Below are 25,914 nucleotides of genomic sequence, written 5' to 3' on the forward strand. Positions count from 1 at the left end.
AGCAGCTTCCACAAGAAGCACCCTGTGCCCCCAGGCAAGCACTGACACCTCCTCACTGATGGGGTACTTGGGAAAATGAGTACTCTTGGGGAAATGAAAGGTCACAGGACCAATGCTATTGTGTGCTGGGTTCCTTTCCCAAGCCCTCACTGCACCTCTGCCCTGTCCCTTCCATACAGCTGTGCAGGGAGCTGTGTCAGGGAAGCAGAGGCAGCACTGGGCCTGCCTTAGGTAGGCAAATTGGCTTTGCTTGAACAGATCAGTGACCAAACACACTGAGCAATCCTGACATGGGCAGTGGAACTTACCTTGAAGAAGGTATTCCCATGGCTGGCCAGCAGCGAGTCTGACTTCGGCTTGTTCTTGCTATACAGTGCATACATTCCAAACTGGTCTTTCTGCAGAAGAGATCCATCCTCGTGTGAGACCCATGCACCCAGGACACAGTGACAGCCTCGATCCTGGTAGGTTACTCTGCCTCTCCCAAGCTGCACGAGTGTCTCCTCTGACATAACTTTCTTTCAAGCTCATTAAGAGCTAGGGAATGTTCTTGTCTTTCTACTCCCAGAGCAGCTGTGACTTTTTGATTCATTGTTCTGTTACCCTAGCCCCTTACATACCCCAATAGTCACCTGGTATCATTCACACCAGGTAGCAGCAAAATGCACAGGGCAGCTGACCTTAAGACCTGTGTCCCCGTGCTTGTGCCCAGCTGCCCTTTTCACCCAGAGTTGATCTGTAGCCCTCTGCTCACTCTAGTCATTCCCACTGACAGAAAACAGGTAAGGGATCTCCCTGGAGAAACAGATGGGCTTTAAGGAGCAGACATTTAATTTCCCTGGCAGTGTTTCTTGGTAGGAAAGCACAACAGAAGAGATACAGAAACCAAGCTCATGTCTGGAAGAGCCCAACCCCGGGGACAAAGTGATGATGCCTTACGTGTCGCAGGAAGCAGTGGCTGACCCTCAGTGGGTGGTTGCAGCAGCTCTCAAGCTCTCGAAGGAAGTATTGGCTGTGGAAATCATAGAGCTTCTCCAGGTTTCCAAAAATGACGCTGCGCTTCCCACGCAGGTCCTGGGGGAGGTCGAGGCGCTCCATCTCAGGGAAGTAGCTGTCGATGATGTAGCGAAGTGACCGCACGTATTCCCGCTCTGTGGTTACCATCTCATCGATGATGTGCCGCAGTTTGCTGCAACAGGAAATACTCAGCCTTGAAGGGACACAGGCTGCAGGACAGCTACAGGAGCCAGAGCGCCTCCAAAGCACTGGATTATCCCTACAGCAACTCTCTCTGACACCCAACACGGAAATGAGATGATCCTTAGCACAGTCCAAGCTCAGATACACAACTGTCCATGATAGCTCTGACCCTGAGCACTGACAAGACTCAAGGGAATAGTATGAAGATGTGTCAGGAGAGGTTTAGGCTGAGGCTATTAGGAAAAGGCCCTTCACCCAGAGAGAGGGTGGTTAGGCTCCCCAGGGAAGAAGTCATGGCACCAAGCCTGTCAGAGCTCAAGAAGCATTTGGACATGACTCTCAGGCACAGGTGATTCTTGGGGTAGTCCAAAGCAATCAGAAGTTGGATCAATTATCCTTCTGGGTCTCCCTTTCAGCTCAGAATATTCTGTGATTCTAAGGATTCAGGAAGGGAGTGCCCAAGGCTGGCTGTGATCCTAAGCCAAACTCATCAGGACATGCACCCCTGGGCCCACCCAGCCCCTGCTCCGGACACAATGGGCTGTTCTGCAGATGGCTGCTCTCCTGAAACAGTGACAGCAGAAGTCACAGTAATTTCTGTGAGGAGTCAGCCTGATGATTGGAGACTGTGGAGAGCAATGTTAACCCTGTGAGAACAATAGCTCTAGACCTAGGTGCTGTTTGGCTTGTCTTAGTAAAAGTGAGTAAAACTGAAGTGTCCTAACACTTCATCAATGAACAGCAGTTCTTAGGACAGGTTGATCTCACTTATCTCAAAAGGATGCCTCTTAGGTACTCGAGGTTTCCACTGTGAGGCAGTGTAGCACCAAACATAACTACTCCAAATGTGCCCCAGCCTCCTGTGCCTTTCAGCTTTCCCTCAAATCAAGTCCTCTGGCTGCTCACAGAACAGAGCAGTGGGCCTGTCTCAGCACCCATGGACACAGGAGGGTTGCATTGCTCCCTTGAGAAGCAAAGTGGGCACCCTTCTATCTGCTGGTAAACAGTCCCTGCCATGAGCTTTTCTGGGTATCCCAGGGATATCAGAGCCCCCTTCCGGAAGATTTCACTGTCCCTAGCCATTTCACTCAAGAGTAGTAACCATGGTCCCCCAGCATGCAGCACTCTTTTCTCATCTCTGCCATTAATTTTTTTACTTTTATTTTAATATTTTCCAGTGTTATATAGTAATAATGTAAATATAATGTGTATATAACGATATATTATAATAATAATAATAATATCTCCTTTATCTTCAGTGAGAGCAACTGAAAGACCTGTCTGGAGACCTTTTGTCAAGAACAGCTCATATCCCTGGGCTCTCCAAAGTCTAGGCACACATTGTAGTATGATAACAAAACTGAGATTCTCAAGGATAGAGAAGCAAAACAGCACAAATGCCAGCTGTTGGACACTCAGAAATTTCAGCTCCAAAGCACAAATACAAACACCCTCTTACCTGTGAAACTGTCACTCACAAGGTGCTGAATGTGCCTCCCTGCCAGTCTGGTTACAGGACTCCCAAAAAAGTGGGGGATGATGCCCTGTGCTTCTGCTCTCCCATTGCACCTGTACCCCTGGCTTTGTTAGGTCACTGAATACTGTTTCTGTAATCCCTCATCCTCCAATGCTAAGAGTGTTCAGAGACTCCGTCTTCTATCTGGGATCTAAACTTTCCCCTCTTAGAGGAATTGCACTGTGAGGGAAGAGCCACAAATCCCTTTTCTCTGTTTCCTCACCAAGGAAGGTGCCAGATTATGTAGGGACATCCCTGTAGGCATGCTCTGCACCATACACACATGCAGGGAAGCTGAAGCTAATCTCCACCTATCTGTCCTGTAACCAGTGCCAAAGTAACCAGCACTACAGAGCTCCTCTAATCTCTTCTGGATGCCTAACCACGAACCTGAGAAATGGAACACCAAATGTCACAGCGCCACTTACCTGCCCCAGCTCTTGGCTTCTGACCCAGAGAGGCAGCCCCTCTGTCCCTCCAGCAGGCAGTCTGCAGCCCAGCTGCTCACAGCTGGCTGCCGCAGTGCGAACGTCCTGTCCACCAGCTCGGTGCTGCTCACCTCCAGCCCCTTAATGAAAACGCCGGTGTTGCCGTATCTGGCTGGCTCGCTCCTCTGGCAGCTTGACCACAGGCTCTCACCACAAGGCAGGTCAAAGCTTTGGGCCTTCCGGAGGACCTTCCTGGGAGGCAGCTTCCCAGGCACTGGAGTGGATGTGTAAGACTGCTTCACCTCTGGGCCTTCTAATATGCTCTCCAAGTTTGGCTTTTCTTCAGGCAGCGTTGGAGACTTACAAGCCCTGCTGGCAAAAGAAATTCTGCTTGAGTGAGGACCAGGGCTGAGAGCAGCTTGGCAGGCAAATACTTCCCCAGCATCGACATCATCAGGGCAGCTCAGGGAAGGTGAGAGAGCTTTCTCATTCGTCCACTCCTGAGAGCTGTTGGTTCTGTTGTAGCCATGGGATGTGCTCTGAGTCCTGTCCCAGTGGGACCTGGAGGTGGCCCCCTCAGAGTGCCTCCTGTGGGACACAGTGCCAGTCTCACTGCCAGCCTGAGGCTGCTCCCCGACAGCTGGGCTGCGGTCTGACAGCAGAGACTTCCTTGTTCTCAAGGCTGCTTCGAGTTTCTTTTCAAAAACCTGCTTGGTCTCCTGGCATTTAGACCATGCAAATTTCCACTGCTTGAGCCCCATGTCACTCTTCAGCTCACAGGCCAGCTCCTTCATCTCCTGGAACCGGGCAGCACTGATGTCCGGGTGCTGCCCCTTGTAACTCTCCAGGCACTTGATCACATCTGTGCAGTGCTCGGTGGAGCTGCAGTCCTCCATGCTGATACAGGCAAGGTGTCGCATCCCTTCCAAGGCCCACTCGTACGCCTGCAGAACAAGAACAAAAAGCAACAGCCAGTCAGAGGGACTCAGTGAAGAATAACCCTAATTTGGTGCCTGAAGACAAGAGAAAGGATCAGTGTCTGGCCACCACAGTTCCTTGAGTGTGGAGAGTAAGCGGGGGAGGGGGGCGGGGGGGCACTATTGTCAATGGGGCTTAACAATTCAGCAAAACAAACAGCCCCTTATGCAAAGGGCTTCAGCTGTGCTGGCTGCACTGCCACAGCCCCACCTCCCTGCCAGGTCCCTGTGAGCTGGCACCCACACTGCTGGGCTCGTTTGTCCTCTCTGGGTACAGGGGCCCAGGGAAAGCTGCTGCTAAGACAGCAGGAATTCACACCTCAGCGTGGCCCTGCTCAGTACAGAACCTGGAACTCTCCCTCCTCCTTTGCCCAGCCACTTTCACCACTGTCAAGCATGACAAAGTCAAGGGGCACCAGTAAGCTGCAGGCAATGGGACTGCTGCTCCTTACACTGTTTTCCTGGAGCTCATAGCATACAGAAGCTACAGCTGGGCTCTGTGGATCACCCCAAATGCTCTGACCCATCGTTGCAGCAAGGAGGAATCTGAGACTGCAGCTTGTGCATTTTCTGTGCCTGCTGGCAGCTTGTGTGGTGTGCTGTGTTCTGCCTGTCTCTGCCTGCCACTGCACTACATGCTTGTGCTGGTTAGTCAAATACTGAGCTCAGCAGTTTTTTTCTAATACTCCAGGAATGCTGGAAGCAGCTTCATGGGGCTTAACTCTAGCAGTGGTGCATATGCTGGCCTTGCTAAAACAGTTCTGCTGCATCAGTCAACCAAGAGAAGTGGGACAAAATGGGGTCCGGTGGGACAAATACAAGGGAAGAGTGAATGCCTTATCACCATGGAAAGAATGGGGCTCAGCACCAAGACCTGTCATTGATCAAAAGCAGAAGAAATGCAAACATCTGACTTAGGCTCATAAGCCACCATTTTCTCTATAAAGCAGAGATGGTAAGATTCAATGATGGAGTAAATAAGATGTGACCAGCTGCCATAGGCCTGACCAGGGAAGTTTAATGCTCATCAGTGAACACATAGGGTTATTTGTTGAAAACAGATAGACACAGTGGGGAAAATACCTGACATCTTCTGCCACCTGTCCAACAACAATAGATGTGCAGAAACACCAAACACCACTGGCTGCCCTGAAGTGAGCCAGACCATCTCTAGCACTCTACATAGGCCCTGTGTACCTGAAGAGAAACAACTCTCATGTTCAGTGCCAGGAACAAAGCGACTGGCTTTTCCATTTTCCATTTCCTGAGCAGCCTCACTGTAGCAACCTTCACTCAGAGAGCCTAAATCACTCACTTTTATGCAGCTTTAGACATCAAGAAAATCCACCCAAGCTTTATGTAAGCAGACATTGCATCCCCATCAGGGACATGGTGGTCAAACAGATCAGGTACCAGGTTCACTTTGTGTTGGTGACAAAGTCAGGCAGAGCAGAAGGTATTTCATTCATGTGATGTCAGTCCCTGGATGGGGATGGCTATGACAGCCAAACGCTGCTGTCTGTAGGAGAACTGAATGCCAGCACAGCCTGCAGCCTGAGCAGAGTCACTCTAGAGACAGATTCCACAGGAGCTCCCACAGCCGTCCACATTCTCTTTTGAGCTGCAGCTGCATGGTGTGTGTGCAGCCAGCCCCATTACTCATGCAGAGCAAGGAGCTGCTTCAGAAACACCAGCAGCTGCTCAGGGAAAACGCTTCTCAGCACCACACAGCTGCAGCACGGGACAATCCAAAGAGCAGCAGCCCCCTTTTCCTCCCATCACCCTGCCTAGAGCAGCAACAGGCCCCTGACCTGCCTTTCCCTTGATCCAGGCTTTATGCCCTTGACTTGCCCACTGCTGACTGCCAGGAGGGGTGTGCAGAGGCAGAGGACATGTCAGATTCTGGCAGGAATCTGTGTTTATCCTTGATGCGGAGGTTCTTCTATTCCCTGGAGGTGGAAGCATTTCAAGGCGAGGTGAATCCCCAAGTGCAGCAGAGCCCAGCAGATCTGCACAGCAGTGACAGATGGCCTATTCTGCTGTGGGGTTTTGAGCTGCTCCCTCCAGCTGTACACAAACCAACACCAGCCCCTTGCAGCTCTGCCCAGAGCAGGGGCTAGCCATCCGTCTGGGCTAAGAAAGGGGACATCTCCCCTCTCTGGCTGTGGAGGTCAATGGGTGATCCTCACTGAAGGCTGCATGCTGGCTGCCTTTTGCTCACTGATGGGAAAAGCTGAGCTCAAAAGGCACACGGGGTTTGTCAAAGAGGGCACGGAGAGCTATGTGCAGGAGAGGGACATCCAGCAGGCCTGGACTTTACAGTAACCATTCAGGAAGGCAGATGCCCTGTGAAGGCCTTATCTAAGGCTGGGGTACTCACTTCCATGCACAGATTGCAGGGAGAGAAAAAAGACTTCTTTTATTTCTTGGAAACTCTGCAGATCTGCATGTGACTACTGTGAAGAGGCATCAGGGCTGCAAAGCACACACAGACTGCTAGCCCCACCACTTCTCATCTTCATATGGTCTCTGTCCGTTCTTGGCAAGGTCTCCAGGGCTGAGCAGAAATGACTCTCAATCTCCATGGCATTTCCTTCCATCACCAGTGCCTGTCGCAGGCCAGCAAATAGCTCAGCTTTGTTCCCTGCACAATGGAGCAGCCCTCTGCATCCCACAGCTTTGCTTGGTAACACACTAAGTGACCACCAAGGCTTTCTTCACTGACATCATCTGCTTCAACTGCCCCTTTTTGCACATAAATGGCAATCCTCTCTAGGGACCAAGGGTGTCCCCAAGGAGGCAGGGATATTGCTGTCATCTGTCCCCCCAGCAAGGCTGCAAACAACACTCATCCAAGCCAGGATACAGCCCTCTGGATGAGGGGCTTTTGGGAGCAGGCACCCCTACAGCTTTCCTGCAGAGCTGCAAGAGCTGCTCAGCTAAAAGGAGGCAACTGTGCACAGGGAAGCTGAAATCTGCCCAACCATGTCTGGAAGTAGCCAGGAAGGAGCCTATACCTCAGCTTTTAATCTTTACAGGCAAGTTGTTACTGAAACTCTCAATTACAGGATTAAAGACAAACATGCTTCCTGCATACACAGGACTGACCTATCCTGCAACAGACATCAGCAACAGGTTGGTCCTGCCAGGCTGCCCAGGAGAGGCTTGGGCTCTCAGGGACCTGCCATGCCTATAAGGAAAAGCCAGGGACTTCACTGGACTATGGTGCAACCCTCAAGGCCGTCATCCTCAGCTGGTCTCTGATCATTTCACCACGGACAAGGCTTGCAGCACATCGAGGACAGGAGCTCCTGAAGTTTGTCAGCTTTGGCACCACTCAAGTACCATCTGCAAAATATGCCAGAAGGGGCAATTTCAGGGGGCCTGCCTCTCCCCCTTCCTGTGGGGAGATGATGACTCTAACTGTGTTTTTCTTGACAAATAGGAAACTGAGTATCTCAGCTGGCAGAGGTAGGCAGATTAACTTTCTGCAGAAGAGAAATGCACCTGGGTGGGTGACTAACTCTGCTGTGAGAAGGTTTCCTTCAGAATCTCAAGTGACTGCACAGTGCAACTGAGACAGGGGTGATGAAATGTCAAGACTGGTAGGAGCAGCAATATAGGCAGCATTGGAATCATGCTTGTGGATATGATGACTGAAGCGCAGCAATAAAACAGACTAAATTTTGCACTTCTCTGTGGGGATGTCTCAGGACTGCAAGTCCCCATCTCCCTCACTCTCTACAGCTCAGAGCGGGGGAAGTAGCACAACAGCTGAGAACACTGCCAAGGACAGCAAAAAAGAATCCAACATTATCAAACAAACCCTGATCCAGCTCAGTGCAGCTCCTACAGTCAGGATGTGCTCTACTCTGCTGTTTCTCAGTGAGACACAACTGATTGTAGATCTCTGTGGAAAGAAACAACTGCAAAGCCCCGCATTCAACTAGACCTCCTCTCACCACCATTGTGCTCATTTTAAGTACCCTTAACTTCATCTGTTAGCTTGCAGCAAAGGAGACAAAACTGGTGCAGCCAGAAAAATTAAAATATCACAGGTACTGATGTGAACTAAACAAAGCATTTCCCAACAGCTATGCAGGATGTCACACAGGCACTGAGTCCTGCAGCTGCCCTGCTCTGCCGGCCACCCACAGCCTTGCCACTGAACCCTGCAGAGCTCAGACACCAATTGCAGCACTTCCAGCACAGGAGAAGAGTGACAGGGACTCACCAGAACACCATTCCAAAGTAAATGCAGCTCTCTTGCAAGAAAATGCTTCTGTCATTACAGATGCTCATTTGGGCTTAGTTCCTCTGAAATCCAACATGGCTTTAGGTTGATTTGAGAAGTGACTCCTGCTCACAACACTATTATGTCCCTTGTCACAGGCTGCTGCATGCACAATGTTATCAAGGACCCATGGCTGGAGATGGCTTTTTATGCTGACAGTTCAGAAGGACTACGATGAAAAAGCTATTTTACATCAAAATATATTGAAAGTAAAATTACCCAGGCTTACCTTACTTAGCACAAGAACTGTCAACTGACAAATGGTGACAAGCCTAACTCAGAGACCAAGCAGCTCCACCAGAAAGTCAGCTCACCACTCACTTGGATCTGCTTCAGGCTTACCTCAGGCTCCCACCTACCAATACTAACAGCACCCGTGAAGAAAGGAGCAGGGAAAAAGCAAGACTTCAGGATCTCCAGATGTTCCCTTGGCAAATCTATTTGTTAGCTGAAAACAGACTTCATCCCACCTTCCCATCTGTCCAGAGGGAGTCCATACCCTGGCTGTGCCCAGCTCTGTGCTGTACATTATCCCCTACAGCCCGACCGAGGCAGGGCCACTGCTTCAGTGCATCATCTCAGCTCTGGTTATTCACAAGCAAATGCTGCCAGCCCAAATAGATTGGGGGGGCCCTGGTAACCAGAGACAAGGCAGAGGGGGAAGGGGCCACGTTTCACACGAGAGCTACTGAAGTGTGCAGAGAACTGGGAACAAGCCAGATACCCTTTCACAGTGCAAAAAACAGGGAAAGCACTCCAACTGACCCCAAATTCAAGTAAAATGCAAAGTAAACCGCTACCCAGCATATAAAAGCTATGGAGGAAACACTGATCCCTTCTAGACATTGTTATGCTTTTTCCACATCTCTAAGAGCCAAAGCCCCTGATCACTTCTACCAAGATCTGTGACTCCATGAGCAGGCAGCTACACTTAGACACAAAAACCCACATAATTTCAAAGCACAAGCATTTCAGCAAGTCAGAAGTAATCCCTTCTCTACACAGAGGTTCACTATTACTCTCCTACCCCTCTGCAGCACTCAACTTTTCCAAATTGCATTTGCAGCCCTGCCTGTGATTCATTAGTGGCACAAACCAAACTAATCAAAACTGTCCTACATGGGATGTAGCTGATAAAAGCTCAGCTTTAAACACTAAGAAAAGGACTCATGCTCTTGAAATGAAGAGCTAAACCATTTCTGAGTTGCTATGTAGCTCAGAGAGCCTCCCCTTCTCCAAGAGAGGACAGACCACTGAAATTTCTAGTTTGCCTATAACTAGCTGCTAAGGAAAATAAACTTTAAATCCTGTATTTGCATTTCTGCCTGTTACCAAGTGCCAGCTGCTGTACAAACACTGTGAGAGGACAAAGCATGAGAGACAAGCACAAACTAGAAACTCTTTGGATTTAAGCATAAGAAAGGAGAACAAGCAGATACCCACAGCTGGGCAGGAAAGAAGAACAAGGGGTCAGGGAAGCAGCACCTGTCAGGGTTGGTCTGGGCATGCCACAGTCCATGTACCATCAAAGGCTGCTCATTAGAGCAACGTGCTTAGACATCTTTTTGCAGCAGCACTCTTGAACAGAGCCCAAAAATCCCTTCATTTGCCCTCTGGGCATCCAGGCACGACAAGTCCAGGAGAGCTTAATTACAGGAGAATATAAGTGGCTAAAATAAGATTGCACATGATTTCTGCTCTCTTGACGACAGCACGAGGACCCAAAGGGCAAATGTGGCTCGTTGTGCTGGAGCTGTCGTGCAGGACGCGTGCTTGTCCTTCTTTTCTTTAACTGCTGCCACTGCCAGGCAGCACCTAGGGGTGTCCATTAGAAACAGAGTGACTCACCTGATGAATCACAAGCAGCTACAGTAACTCCTGCTTCAAAGCAACTCTGAGATTCCACAAGAGCAGCCTGTGCCAGTTTCACCATACATCTATGTACAGACACACACGTACATATATACGATGTGCACGTGTATATTTACATGTGTACGTATGTATAAAATTAATCCATAGGTAGCTGAGCAGCAAATGGCAGATTTGCTTTCCTCAAAGCTCCAGAGTCTCTCATAACTGCAGCTTTGTGTAGAATCTAAAATTATTATTCTCTCCCTACTTTTCTTTCTCACCATAGGATTTTCTCAACATTTAAAAGCTCCCAAGTCCAAAGGACCAGGGGCTAAGTTTGCTCCCAGTAAAACCAGAAACTTCAATGTTTGCTGCAAACCAGCCTCTTCACATTTGAGGCACTGCCCATTTTTTCAGCGCCTTTGTGCACCCATGAGCCAAGAGCCTCATGCTACCAGCCAAGCTCAAGATCAAGCAACAGTGAGATGTGTGAGTCACCAAAGCTGGCGATGGCAACTTGCACAACAGCAACAAATTATCCCATTCAGAGACTAATGTCACCTCCAGAGGTTTTTTGCATGCTTTGCTTTTACATCTGTCCCGACAGTCACATCATCACGCTGTTCTAATACCCCAGTGTAATAGCACCCCACAGGCAAGTGTGGACAGACTGGACTGTGGTGGGTGTCTCTCCTGTGCCCTGTACTGGCTCCCTTTTAATGAGGTTCTTCATGCTCCATGCTGGGATTGCAAAACCCCCAGTATGCCCTTGGGCCTGCATGGGGAAATGGGTGCTTTCTCTGCAGCCTTCATTTGGCATCCTTTCCCTTGTGACAAGCTGAGCCAAACTCTGCTTAACTACCACATGATGTGTTGGGATCTCTCTGCACTGCACTTTGGGTGCTCGTGCACTGGGAGATGTGGAGCTGAGACATCTCAACACCCAGCAGATTTACTGGGTCTCTCCTCCCCAGGGGAAGTGACAACGCTGGAAACAGCGCCCTGTTTTAAGAGTACACCAAGATGTACTTGGAGAGTGCAAGGCCCTGCAGAGCAGCCAGAGGAGCCTCATAAGGCAGCGGGTGCTTGAGAGAACCCTGTCCATATGTCCAGGGCTTTGATATGCAGATTGAGCCATTGTGAGCTTTGGTTCCATCTGTACACTGAAGAGAGCTTCATGACCAGATTGCTTGAACAGATCTATTTAACTCCCATGACTAAAGGGAATTCCAGTCTCCAAGAGCATCCAGATGGATGCCAGCACACAAAAATTCAGAAAATCTGTCACCCAGTGCAGCCTCTATGCCAAGATCAGAGCAGAAAAAGTACCCAAACTACACTGCACACATGCACAAGGCTGGGCCCAGCTGAAGGGAGATCTCTGCTGGCATCAGATCTCACACCTCAAACACAACACATTCCCCTCGCACCTCAGCTGCAATGTGAGCTGGGAGATCCCTAATCCTGCTGGGCGGAAATGCTGTTTCCCTGCCACGACTGACTGGCTCCCAGTGCTGTGACCCTGCAGGAGATTTGAGCCTACCTGACAGAGGCCCAAGTCTTTCAGGTAATTGTCAATTTATGCTCATGGCAGCCAAGGACACCGAGGAATTTTTACACAGAGGTCCTCTGACAATCAAGGCTGAAGGTGGGTTCAGCATGACAAGCACTGCCCCCTGCATACATGCACTGGCAGAACATGCTGGCACTCCTTGGATCAGGGAAGGCACATGAAGGACAAATACTGCACACCCCAATGTATGCTACACACTGGCTGACTCCCTCAGCCTCTTTCTGCTGTGTCCTCCTTTGAGGAGAAGAATTTGGCCAGCACAGTAGGAGGAGAAGAACCCCAGACAGATCAAGGCTTTGCCTCTCTGCACATGTCACAAACACTTCACAGACCTCATACTGCACTAAAGCATTGCCTGAGGTGCTGGGACAGGTGCTCAAAAGCATCTTAACCCAAGAACCTCTCACCTTCAACTGCAAATTGTGTTTGGATTTAGCACATGACAAAAACTTAATTAATTCACTGCTGCTGCTCTGTAACACTGAGGGACAAACGAGTCTCACACCTATGTTGTGCAACCAGAAAAGAGCACTGAGTGCTGGTGCTAACTACTATTTAGCTTTTACCTCTTGCCACAGAGCTTGCCAGAGTTACAGGCACTACTGTACCGCCCATTTGACAATGCAGTTATTGGTGAAACACAGGAGAAAATAATTCAAGCACCAGTAGAGCTAGTAGTGATTTACTGAAGAATTTCTAAGACAGAACAATTTGCAAAGCACTAGTTTTGCGAGACAGAAAAACTGATCTGGAGCAGATCAGATTTAAGTGTTCAGGAGTTCTTGTTTGTGAAAGAGGGCTATCTCCAAGGCAAAGCAGAAACTTTCTAATGCATAAATACACTTTGATAGGAAAGTAAACACTAGACACTTTTTAACCTTGCAAGAAGATTTCTCCAGCAAAAACCTGGCAGGAAGGAGAGGGGAGAGATTTCACGCATTAACCTTGCATGAACTCTGCCAGAGGATCGATTTTCCTCAAGGCTCATTCCCCCAACTGCTTCAGGCTGTGCATGAAAAAGGACACCCCTGAAATAGGAGAACAAATCAGACAAGATGTCTGTCTAGGGGCACGACTTTACAGGCATAACTGAGGAAGGAGAGAGAAAGAGAGATGAGACAGCTGCTGTCAGACAATGCTGAAGCCAGACAACAGGGGCTTCCCCTAAAACAGCACAGAAAATATTCCTCTCCCATGCCTTTTCTATCTTCTTTCATAATCCTAAGAACTTGCATCAGTAACAAGATGAAAACTATTATTTGGGAATGCTGTGCAGACCATCCCCAGAAAAGCAAAGCCAATCTCTGCACAGAAGAGGAGAGAGAAATTAGTGCATGTTAAGTCCCAGGGACTTTATTACAAAACCACAGCAAAATCTCATTTGCTCCAAGATGCTTGGGGGGCAAAACCATGTTCTGACCTGTGCAGAACTGCTGGCAGCATCATGGCACAGGGATCTATGTCTCTGTTTACATTAAGTACACTACAATAAGGACATGTCAAATGTCCTTTTTTCCACTTTGGTGCTAAGCTCTACTCTGCACTTCTCCAAGCACATTCCCAGAGCAAGGAATCATAGCAGCCTTTCAGTAAAATTACTTCTCAAACTGTGCCAAACAGCCTGCTACTGAAAAATCACAGTTTTAGGTTGCAGACACCAGGATCCTTTCCAGCTTCCCATAGATCAGCATTCACAACCTCCCTTTTTTCATCAAAGGCTAAGAAAAAAAGAAACATCAATAACTTATCACCTGGAAGGGACTTTTTTCCCCTCAAAATTATCATCTGCAAAATTGTATCTGGTACATAATCAAAAATGAAACACAGCAAAAAACAAGGTATCAGCAGGTCTCCTTTCCGGAACTTTTGGGGAGAAGTCAGAGATAACATTTTTGGAAGGCAACTTATTCAGCATACTCTGGATTTCTCCTGACAAATCTAAGGTGAGATCCATCTCTGGAAGCTGGGAGTACTGTGCCAGCAGGTCTCAGTCACCTGGGGAGCAGGAACCCAGCAAACTTTGGAACAGTCCAGGAGAGCAGCCCCCTCCTGTGCTGCCCACATTTGACAGAAGTCCTGGAGGCTGAGAGGTACCACCCGCCCTGCACATACATCCAGCCTGCAGCACCCAATCCTTGCAGCAACTTGTAGCTGCAGGTAAATTATGCCCACTGAAATGATCATGCAGTAACTTCTAATAAAGAGAAGGGAGGACAGGCTCTGCTCTACTACACACAGCACAGCCCTGGGATTCAGAGGGACCATGCAAAGATGCCCACAGCCTGGAGTTCTGTCTGAGCGCACAAAAGCTGCACACAAAGCACTCTGATTCATGCTGGATGCACAGAGACACGCACAAGCAACCGAGTGAAAAGCCTTCTCTACATTGTTTCCAAACAATATCAATACAGCTCATGCATCAGCCGGGGTGCACGCACTTGGTACTTACAAGAGGGTTTGCTGTGTCCGTCTGCTGCTGGAGCCGGGATGGGGCGATTGCGACTTGGAGGGAAAGGTGCATGGAGATGTGCAAAGAGGCGAGAGCGATGGGAAGAAGAGCCCCAGCCCCTCTTTGGGCCCCAGAGCAGCAACACTTGCTCACGGGATGGAGCGCAAAAAGGCTGGCATTCCTACAGCAGCAAGGACAATGGGGAGGGATGAGGAGGCACTGCCATAATCAAATGCAGGCCAGCTGGCCCTCCCCCAGGAAGGGCAGGCACCTCCTTCACTTGCCAAAGGCTTTGTTTTCTAAGCCACAAAGAACAAAGTAGCTGAGGAGGAAAGCACAGGAGAACCCACTGTGGGGGCAGATCCACCCATGAACACAGGTAACCCATTCCTGGAGATGAAAACACAGATGGAGAGGGGTCGGGGAATATTCTGCCCACTCCAAGCAGAGGTCAGAAGCAGCAGCTCCTTGTGCACAGCAGAAAAAAAGACGGACAAAGGAGGAACAAGAATCAACAGAGGCTGATGGTCAGGGGTCCTTTGACAGAAAAGATCCAAGGCAGGCAGACAGAGAACACCACAGAAGGAATCGCTTGTGGAACAGAGCTCCAAGAAATCCCACTATGGGAAACACTACAATTTCTCAACCCACCTTGCCCCACCAAACCCAAGCAGTGGGAACTGAAGCTGAACAGTTTTCCTCAGAAAGCAATCATAAGGCAAGGGCTCAAGCTGCAAGAGACTCACAAGCTATGGCAGGGGAATGACCATACTTTCCCTGAGCACCAGTGAGGCACCACCTTGCACAACATCCTGAGAAGCAGGAAAAAGCCCCTGGAGCTGCCTCAGGCCCTCCTGTAATGATACAGACAATTCAGCTCTGGGCTCCACATCACCACAGGCCACAGGGTATGCAGGTGCTGAGGCTGCAATGGGACACTGCCTGTTCTGGTTGGATCAGTGCTTTCTTCCATTTGTGCAGCAACGATCACACACCTTCACTCCCAACCTTCAGCAGGACTGGTTGTCATCCCAGACCTGGTAGAGACTGTCCTGTGAGCTCTGGTTCACTGGCCATGCTGCTGTAAGTAAGGTACTCAGTCCTGACAGGGCACATGGCTCCTACATGGGCCATTTCAAAACTGCAGTCCAGGTAACCTGCACTTCACTTATGGTAAAGTCAACAGCATGGGATTTAAAAGTGTTCGGGGATATAATTCACCCAGAGAGAGCTTAAGGAAGGAAAAAATATGAAGGCTAATGAGATAAACAAGGAGAGGAAGACTTGCTGTGGCTGCTCCCGGTCTTGATGGTGTACCTATGGCAGTGTTATTGTGAAGCCAGGATAGAGAGCAGGAGAAAAGGATACTGGGGACTGTCCTTGCAGGAACCCCAGAACAAAACACACATCAATGCTTTTGGTACACCATACATACCCTTCCTTGTTCAGCTGCACAGTTTTTCCCCAAAGCACTGTATGGTGCCAGATCCCAGTGCAGTCTTGGAACTGAGTAAACAAGGGACAGCGGCCAAACCAGGCTTGAAGCCACGGGGAGATGACAGGTCCCCGAATATGCCCACACTGACTTTGTGGTACTGAAAAACAATCCTCCAGCCCACAGCCAGAGGTGGGGAAGTCAGATTCCTTCCCTACTCCTCCTGCCTCAGCCCAGCCATCATTCACCCCCTGTCAGGCACCAAGGGCTACTGCCACAAAGGAAGTGGGGACAAATGGAAACATCCAGCTTGGCACCAGTTATGTCTTTGTGGAGGGAACCCTGCCAGCCCATGTGCAAGCTCTATGTGGTCTGGCCCAGCTCAGCCTGCCTCATTGCAAGGAGCTCTGACAGACCTTCAGGAACTGCCAAGCAGTGAAAAAACATAGTACAGCATCTTGATGGGGCATATGGGGTTATGCTGTCTTGTCCCACAGCCTGTCTGGCAGCCACAGGCAGTGCCCTACAAAACACTTGCCCACCATGTGCCATGCAGGAGGGCGGGCACAACAGAGCCTCCCATTCCCAGTAGGCAGTGAGGTACGAGACAGATGAACACCATGATCTCTGAGGTGGGTGCTCCACTCCCTTGGTTCATGCTGAGATGTCTGGAGATCCAAGCTTGCCAGCTCATTACCATAGCGTACACTGCTTACGCATCCTTGGGCTTCTTCCCCAAATCCTGGGGTTTGGCACTCTGCAGGCTCCTTACGAGAAGGAGAAAATCAAGGACATTGCTTATTGTAGACTCCTGCTATAGGTATCATATCCCCTCAGATATCAGGGAAGAGAGAAGGGGGTTAGGCAGGCACTGACAACATCACCACAGGAAGGTCAAAAGCAGCACAGTATCAGAAGATGGTGAAATCAGTTTAGATAAAATCTTCTGCTTATCCCCCACCACCCAGACCATGCCACTAACTTTGCTTTGGGAAGGCAGAAAGCACTCTGGAGATCAAGATTAAACTCACAGGTACTGAAAGATCTTTCATGCTGTGCAACAATTTCTGCACTGAACCTACAGCTGCAGGATGTATCCCCCTACACTCCTGGTTTCAGTTGGCCACTGGTTCACAATACACACATGGTATATTTACACCACCAGAATTGTTTATAGCTCTACTGAAACCAGTGAGATCAAACTCCTCCTCCCTCTCTGAGACAGCTGCCTCTCCTCCAAACTGAGCAGTGTGCAAACACACTGTGCCACTATAGTTTTATTTTCACTGGGGCTGTGCAGCATGAAAGGCACAACCAAGAGGGCTGCTGCTGCTGCCAAGGACTACATCCTGGAGTTCATCTACCAAAAAGAAGCTCTAATGCCCTCAGAAAATTAATGGGTCACTGTTGGGATCTATGTAGCATTTGTGTCCCTAGAAATGACCTGGCCCTGAAAAGGCTTTGAAGCTGTGGAGGAACACACTGCTATAGAGTCATGTCCAGCTATCCTGGCAGCCCAAGAGCTAGCAGCACAATGTAATTTCCATGCCTGAACAGAGCACTGAGCAGCCTGGAAGCTTTAGGGAGACCTTGCAGAACCTGAAGGGGCTCCAAGAGAGTTGGAGAGGGACTTGGGACAAGGGCATGGAGTAAAAGGCAGGATTAGATTGGATACTAGGAAGAAATTCTTCCCTGTGAGGGTGGTGAAGCCCTAGCATAGGTTATTCAGAGCAGCTGTGGTCACCCCATCCCTGTAGGTGTTCAAAGCCAGGATGGGGGCTTGTAGCAGCCTGGTCTAGTGGGTGTCATCCCTGCCTGTACCAGGGAAGTTGGAACTGGATGATTCCTTTAAAAACCCTTCAGGCTCAAAACATTGTATCGTTCAATGATCATGTGCTACAGTCTACATTTGTGCTCCAGAGACTTCCAGCTCTGGCTGGACGGGTTCACGTATGACCAATGTTTGGCTTGGCTGCAGAATTGTCAATATGCCAAGCAGGGCTTGGTGGTTTTGTGTGCCTCAATTTATCAGAAGAAACATGAGAAAACCCTTCCCAGAATCCCCCATGGTGGCAAGGGGTGTTCAAGTACCAGACCAGTCCCTGAAACATCTCTATTCAGTGAGGTAGGAAAGCACAGGTTCTTGCCATTCTCCTATGGCATGGGAGGCACTTCTCTCTCCATTGGGGTGAAAAAAAAATTACATATTTCCACAGCAAGAGGGTCCCCCACCTGCCAGTAGACTGCAGAGATGAGCCAGAGCAGACCTGCAGAGCATCACCAAACTCAATCCTCACTGCCCTGACAGCAGTGTTCTGGGCTGCCTTCTACACTTTTTTGCCTCAAATAGGATGCTTTTCCACATTTTCATGTTTAGTTGAATTTCCTCCCTCCTCCCCTGAGCACTTCTGGCTGCCAACGCAGCTCAGAGACAGCAACTAAGTGGCACCTACATCTGGTACAGCTTAACTTTTAGTCTCTATTCTTTCTGGAATTTGAGAACTTCAATACCCAATGTTTGTACAAGTGTGGAATAAATGGAGCACAGACTTCCTGGCCTTCTGTTTTTGCCAAAGTTGTATTTTAAAATGCACTTAGAAGATCCTACTGCCTATTCATTGCAACTTTAGAAATTAAAGAACACCAAATCCAACTGCAGATCTGCTAAATGGGTGGATCTGCACTAAACCAAACAGGTGGGAAGGTCAGGCACTCAGAACAGTCACCACACACATCCTCTCCTCCTGCTTCCCAGATCCCTGTGATGATCCAGGGATCCCTTGTTCCCTCAGCCACATTATCCACCTCTCCTGTCTGGCGCTCCCTTTCCTCATGCAGGCCTCCACATGGGAGGAGTTGGGCTGTATTTAGGACTGAAGAGCAGGGTGTTACTCCTGATGGGTCAACAGGCTGAATTTGCCAGTGTGTAAGGATATAGCAGGAAAATACAGCCAGCCTACCCTGCGTTGGTGGCCAAGACTGGACACAATCAGCGCATATCTTGGCCCTTGTCATCAGAGCCAGCACTGCCATCATCCTTCCATCCACTGTGGCCATGAAAGGGGTTAAAAAGCTCCAGCTCAGAGAGCAGAAAACGTCTATACTTAACAGATGTGGACATTTTCTGGAAGACACACCCACTCCTTCTCCCACATACGGACTTGAAAAAATTCACTGCTGACACATAAGCATGAGGGGACTGCTACAGGTTATAGATCCAGCTCCCTTGATGGGGCAAATACTACATTTCACAGCTTTCATAAACAATCCAGCACTGGACTGAGTCCAAGCAGACTTTTTACATCTTCCTCTGTGCAGCAGATGCCTTGTCTTACCTTGTCAAAGAATTCATACAGCCTGACTGTTTCACAGACTCGGTGCCTCGTTTCATCTAGCTGGGTGCAGAACTCCTCCAGCTGATCTTCATAGGTCTGCAGCTTTATCCTGTAAGAATGCACATCCACAAACGAAAAGTCTTCCCACTGATTCATCTTCTTTAATGCTTCCTGACCCCTTCTGCAATATTCCTGAAAACAAAAAGGAATTGCTTATGAGGATAGAGACCAGGAATCAACAGTAAGTAGTCTTCAAGGCCATTAACAGCTAGGGCTAATTAGTCAGGTTTTTAAGGTTCAAATCATATGCACTGCGGTGTCTTTGTTTACAGTAGAATTCTGAAGCCTGACTTCTTATGATTTACACTCGTCACACAGCAGCTTGTAAAGGCCTACACAGCAAGACCATGGCTCAATTAGGATCAGAAAAAGGCAGTGTTACAAGCACATCAAAGGAGGAACAAAAAAATCCATCTTTCATCCTAGTAGTTATTTTCCTCAAGACTTGGTAAGTGCCATCTACTGAGTGTTGAGCTGGCGGCTTTGTCTGCAAAAGGAGAGCAGGGATACTATGTAGTGAGATGGAATGACACACACTTTGGTAATGAACCCTCTTAGCATGTGTTTGGCTGAGCACATACAAGACACACATGCTACCAACTCAGATGCTGGAGAATGTAATTTTCCCATCCAACAACACTTACACTGGCAATAAGATCAAACTCCTTGAACTGCTTTTGTGTTTGAAGCAGCATCTCCAAAGAATCATCCAGGTTGATGGTTTCCTTTAGCCGTTTTCTGCCAACATTCTCAATCCAACTGCTGACCTAGAAGAAAAGGGATAAGCCCTGCTTGTTAGTCACCCTGTACTACTCACCAACGTAGGCCTTCATGTGGAAAGAGCAAGGAATTGCTCTCATAATGCTGGTCATCTCATTACTGGAAAGAATGTGTGTAGACTTCTCCCCCCAACTCCGACATTTCAGTCTGAGCCTCCTGCTAGGAGTTTTTCCACTTCAGGTTACAGAGTAATTGAAAAGCTCTGCTATTGCTCACTAGCCTTAGGCATAAACAGGACAAGTGGCTGCCTGGGCTCTGTTTTGGGTGAGCCATGGTCTAAAGCAAGCTTTGCAACCTGCAGACTGGCCTGACTATTATTATTGTTATCCCCAGCTGGGATCAAAACTCCTTACTGCTAGATTTCCTACATCACTTCCCTTTTCTGACTGGCAGGACATGAACTATGTCAGTGTGAATGTATGGATGGATTCTCCCTATCTGCAATGTTTCATGGTTCTCTGGGACTCTCAGCTACTGGTTTTCTGAAGGCAGCTCTCCACAAAGCTGAGCAGCAAAGCTGAGGAACTGCATGCTCATCAGTGGAGCCCAGCTACTGCCGCAGTTATCAGCCCATATCCTCAAAGAGGGGAAGAGAACTGACTAACAAGAGCATCCTAAAAGCAAAGCAGTCATAGGAGGCCAGGCAGGATAACACAGCATCTCCATCATCACTAGGTTTTAAAAACAGGCTGTTAAACTTGTCTGTAATGCTCCAGGCATAGGTGCACCTGGGGGAAGGGACAGACTAAGTGCTTCCTAACGCCCACGCATCCTGTTTTCCTATGTCACCTAAATCCATATCCCAGTACTCAACCTCATACTCAAGGACAAACTCCTAGTTCTGTGGACTGTGAGGTTACAAGGAGCAAGCCCACTGGCAAGAGGAGGAGATGGTGGTGGGTTCCCAGTACTGCAGAGAGGCACCCTGCTGCTGCATAGATCTCCCAGGCAGGCTTAACAGCAGGAGCAGGTGCTGCCATCATTGGTGATCTACAAGCAAAGTAAGCTGGGAACAATTGAGTGTTACTCAATTCAACAAAAAAATGAAGTTCAGCTTAAAGCAGAAATAGGTTGCAATGCTTACTTTTGGGCCTCTTTTTATTTCTGTTTGGTATTAGGAACCTGTATGTTTAACAAGAGTCTCTACCAGGTTCTTGCAACACACTTCTTGTCCTGAACACATCCTGCAAGGCGCCCAAGTGTCTACCTCCAAATGGGAAGTCATTAAAACTCCTGGATCCACCTTGGCCTGTGAAAACACTAGGTAGGCTATAGCCTCCTTTGCAAATCCAGTTCCTATTAGAGAAGAGGAGCCCAGAATCCCAGAAGAACAATGGTGAAATTTATCCTAATAGTGATTTTTAAAGACAAAAACTTCTCATTGTTGATGAGTTACAGCACAGGAGATCATGTGACTCCATAACCTCAAAGCTGAGTTCAGGCTTAGGGATCTGCAACATGGAACATCTGGGATCTGCAACACTGAAAGGACTCATCAGCTCTTGTGGGATGCTCAGACCTGAGCTGCTTTATGACTTTTTGAGGTCCTCTATTAACATGGCTACAGGTTTCAAAGGTCTTTCTGAAAGCCAGTCCCTGTTTGCTTCAGTTATCCCATGGCTGTCAAGAGTTTCAACAAGCACTACACAAAGGGAAGCTGAAGGTTCCATAGAAGTGCAGGGGGTGGAAGGTTGAGCATGGCTCTTGGGCTAAGGATAAGAGGCTGTTCCCTTCCTGGAGCCTGTATAGAGGGCTGCACCCAGAGGCAAACCGAGTGTGCCTGGTGCTGTACCCGGAGGGGAAGGAGTGTGCCTGGTCTTATCAGATATCAGGGACCTGAGAAGAGCATAGGAATCTAAACAACAGAGTACATAACAGGGATGGGCAGCCAGTGTGGGGCAGGGTTATTCAGCAACAGGATGTCAGCAAACCCTGCAGGAGCTACAGCCCAAAGGGGACAAGCAGACTTACTATCAGCTTGTCATCACTCTGCTGCTTCTCAAGATGAAGTATGAAGAATGCCTCATCAACAGGCTCGCTGAGAGGGTCAAAAAAGACACCCAACCTCCAACTGCATTGCTTACCTATGAGCCACTTCACAGACATTTATGGGGTTTGACTGATCCACACCTAGAGAGAAGCCACGAGACTTTCACCTGGCATCAAGAGATACCAGAGAAATAAATGGCTTGATTCTCAGCACTGCTGAAACTCTATCTCAAATTTTTATGTTCAGTTGTTCTTTTTAAGCATCAATCATCACTGTACACCTTCACACAACAGATCAGCAGGCCCAGTACCTGCTGTGGAACACACAGTTAGAGGACAGCAGTCACTGGAACTGACAGGTAGGCATTACCTCCTTAAAACACTTTTCCACTTTCTCGAACTCCATCACCAGCTCCAGTTCCTGGATGCGCTTGTTTGACAGCATCACCAGTCGGTGAACGCCCTCATCAACTTGATTATAAAGCACGCTGGCAGCATCGAGTGCATCTCTGCAAGGGGACACAGGTCTGGTCAAGGCTTTTGCATTATGTGCTTCATGCAAACACCACCTGGCCAACAACAGTGCTCCAGTCACCCTCCCCATGGGACCCACACTGGCCATCTGCATATGGAGAACAGAAAAGAATACTGCTGCTCCTTGCACATTACCATGATTCACCACTCTGACCCCAATGCAGATAACCTGGCAGGAAGGACAAGAGCATCTTCTCCCAGCCAGGCTCCTCGCAAGATTTACCGTCTTTCTCACACTTTCAGCTTTTCATAAACATAGATTGTTGCATCAATGGATTTTCACAAAACACAGGGTCAAGCAGTTTCAGCGTCTAAAACCATCATTTGAATTTAATTAGGTAAATAAGCCACCACTAGTAAGCAAATCTCTCTCGAGCGACAACAACAATATTAAGTGCCTGATGCCCCACTTACTCTCAGGATTTACACCAGCCAAACAAAAATGCAAAGCATACAACAACTCAGTGCCAGGAGAAATCAGATTTTACAGTGCTGTGCTGAAGAGATTCATAGTTTGAGCTCCCTACCTTCCACAGGCAGCTGTGCTGACCAAAGCCAGACAGGCAACACCAGGAGGTACTCTCCCTGCCAGCCTGGTCCACAGCACACAGGCAGGCATGGAGGGGTCAGGACAGAGCCCAGTGCCCTCAGATGCTGCAACCACAGTCTTGGTAAGATGGTTAGTATTAGGAAGATCCTTTTAGATGTGTACAACACCTCTCCAGCACAGGCTTGGGATCCAGGAGACAGAAGAGCATTCAAGCTTATTCTTCTTGTATTTCTTTTGCTTCCAGATTTCCCCTCCTACAATTACGGACTGAAGAGACGGCTACAAGAAAACACTACAGCCTCCTTCAGCTGTGCTCTGCACTGGCATGTTCAGCTGCCTGGTCATCTCCTGTACCCATCCTAAACCAATTTTCATGTCATCATCTTACAACCTTCTGACTTATTAGAGCATGGCTTTTTTATCATGTTATTTAATTTATCTAAAATACTTGCAAAGTAGGTAGCTAATATTGCCAGTGGAATATAATTCAAAACAATTCAGCATACATGTTTATTTCTGTCTGGCTTTACAGGCAGTCTTGAACCTATGAAACGCAACCAAATGTGAGTGTTTAGTAGCAGTCATCCTGTAGTTTTCATTGACACGAGATAGTGCCATAGGTCTGGACAACTAGCTCTGCATATCAGAAATCCACACTATTTTTCCATTCAGAATTCCACTCAGTGTGCAACAGCCAACTTCTCAAACCTCAGGCTCTTAGATACTTTTGTTTTCCCTCTTTGAAATGCCATTAGACTGAACTAATTTCTCCAAAGTGCAGCCAAAAATACTCAAATAGTTTCTGGACTAAGATCAGTGCTACCGCAGTGCAGAGCAGACAGGTTCTCTACAGAGAATCTGCAGGCTTCAATGGAAAGATCTGAGCTGTAGCACTGCTCTGGCATTTCCCAAAACCGCCATAAACAAACCGTGATGATATGAGCCTTCTGTTTTGTAATCCTTTCTTATGGACAGACTCAGAGCCAACCCAGGAAACTCACAGCAGCAGAGTCAATAATCATTGTCCAAGCTGAGCTCTGGAAAGTGTTTATACAGCAGGTTGTGGAGGCAAGTTCCAGTCAGCAGCAGTGACACAGCTGGGACAGCTAATGAGAAAAAGTTGGGACGATGGCTGCAAGTTAAATTTGGCAATACCATTAATACAGTTTGGTTTTGTGCAGCAGAGCGTATCTGTCAAGTCCCATTTTCTGAGTAAGTCTCCAGCATACTCATGGCCAGACAGACAGACACCCTTTGGCCTTACTCCCACAGGGTTGAATTCCCTGCTGGCATGAATGCTCTCATCCACTCAGGAAAACACATGGATACAGCAAACACTTCCTCCCACTGGCACAGACAATCAAGCACCTATAACTTTAGGCATTCCATGCTGCTATATGCAAACATTTTCAATTACCCCCTCATGAGGCAAAATATTTTTCAAACCTTTCCCTGAGCTTCCATGGAAATCACTCTGGTGTTGATGCTACTTCTTTGATGGCACTTGTTAGCAAGCCAGATTGACCTGCTAGACCTTTCTGTAATACAAGTCCTTATGTCCACCCAAGCCAGTGACAAAGTGAGCATCCATGGCTTCAGTACTTAACATGGTATTGTCAGAGGGCCACCTGATGGCACAGGGACCTGACACAAGGGTTCCAGCTCTAGCACTGTGTGACCTAGCACAGAGTATGATCTGATTAGGGGACAGGAGCCAGGGAGTCCTACCCTGCCCCTTTCCATACCCAGAGGAAACAACCCCCCTACTATTTTAAGTCTGAGTAGTTTTCCTTGACAGGAGCCAGTAGCAACCTGGGCTAATAAATACTACAGATTCTAGCAGAGTAGACAGCACACTTCCCAAAGTCACAAAACACTGGTTTTCCTGAAGACAACACTGCAACACTGGGGGGGGGGGGGGGGGGGGAATCACCCTCAAGGTAGAGGGATAGGAAGTGATTATTAAAAAAAAAAGCTTCCAAAACCCACATTTCAAGGGGTTTTTTTAACCAGAAATAGCTGTACCACAAGGTCACTGTGTAAAGAGGCTTTTCCACTGTGGAAAAGACCATTCTCTTGGAGCCCACTTGAGACCAATGCTGGCCTTATGATCAGCAAACCCCCCCACCAGGGAAAGTCAGATTCAAAACTGCAGCAATAAAGTACTCCTGATAGCCCACCAACCAAAGTCCAAGGACCCCATTTCAGCAAAAGGGGCTTGAGTGAGCTGCTTGGTGCCCAACTAAAGAACAGAGTAAAATTCACCCCAAACAATACTTCTGGCCCCACACATTCCTCCCACAGAAGGAGTTACCCTGCTTCTGAAGATCTCAATCCAACCAAGCCTTTATGTGCCTTTGCAGAAGGTGGAAGGGAGCTCCAGTTTAGAAGTGAGCTCTTTGCCCCATTGGACACAATTGTAAAATACATATCTCAGTAAATCATGTAGCAGCTACAAATGTACAGAATCTACACATCTATGCACATCAGTCACCTTCCCCCTATCTCAGCTGATGCAATGGTACTAAAAGTGACACTCTGCCACTGAAGACACAGACAGAAAATCTTTGCTTTACTGACCCACAAGCATCTCAAACTTACCTGAAGTCAGTCTAGGATGCATTTGGGAGTTTATGCTATAAGCAGGGACTAGATAGAAAATTTAGTTCATAAGGCTGGAAATGAATTCTTATCAGTAAGTTGGGCTGTTTGGGGTTATATAAGCCAAAACCCCTTACTCTTGTCATTTAAGTGATTTTTTTTTCCTCTGTGAATGCTTGCAGCAGGCTATTGATGTCCTTATCAGCCACAATTCACCACTCTAAGGCTGCCCCTTCTCATCATCCTGCCAATGGTTTCCTGAGTGACTGCAAACAGCACACACAGAAAAAACGTTTCCGAACAGCTCCTCTGAGTTCAGAGTCCCCAAACAACTTCAGGTGT

General features: G+C 48.2%; 1 protein-coding gene across 5 annotated transcripts in view; it reads right to left on the minus strand.

Annotated features, from left to right (window-relative positions):
• Positions 1–25,914, minus strand: part of PLEKHG4 (pleckstrin homology and RhoGEF domain containing G4) — an 85,238-nt gene that overhangs the window by 7,487 nt on the left and 51,837 nt on the right. For all 5 annotated transcript variants that reach the window (XR_001523781.2, XM_015640232.2, XM_015640233.3 and 2 more), the window contains exons 11-16: positions 22,258–22,396; positions 19,763–19,885; positions 19,059–19,250; positions 3,145–4,088; positions 940–1,189; positions 309–398 (exon numbers count right to left, since the gene is read on the minus strand). Coding sequence is in view for 4 of the 5 variants with exons in the window: in XM_015640232.2 (XP_015495718.1) it covers positions 309–398; positions 940–1,189; positions 3,145–4,088; positions 19,059–19,250; positions 19,763–19,885; positions 22,258–22,396 (1,738 nt within the window). In the remaining variant the exon portion in view is untranslated. The remainder of the gene's footprint in view (positions 1–308; positions 399–939; positions 1,190–3,144; positions 4,089–19,058; positions 19,251–19,762; positions 19,886–22,257; positions 22,397–25,914) is intronic.

This window comes from Parus major, chromosome 11, assembly GCF_001522545.3.
Source record: "Parus major isolate Abel chromosome 11, Parus_major1.1, whole genome shotgun sequence".
Lineage (NCBI taxonomy): Eukaryota > Metazoa > Chordata > Aves > Passeriformes > Paridae > Parus > Parus major.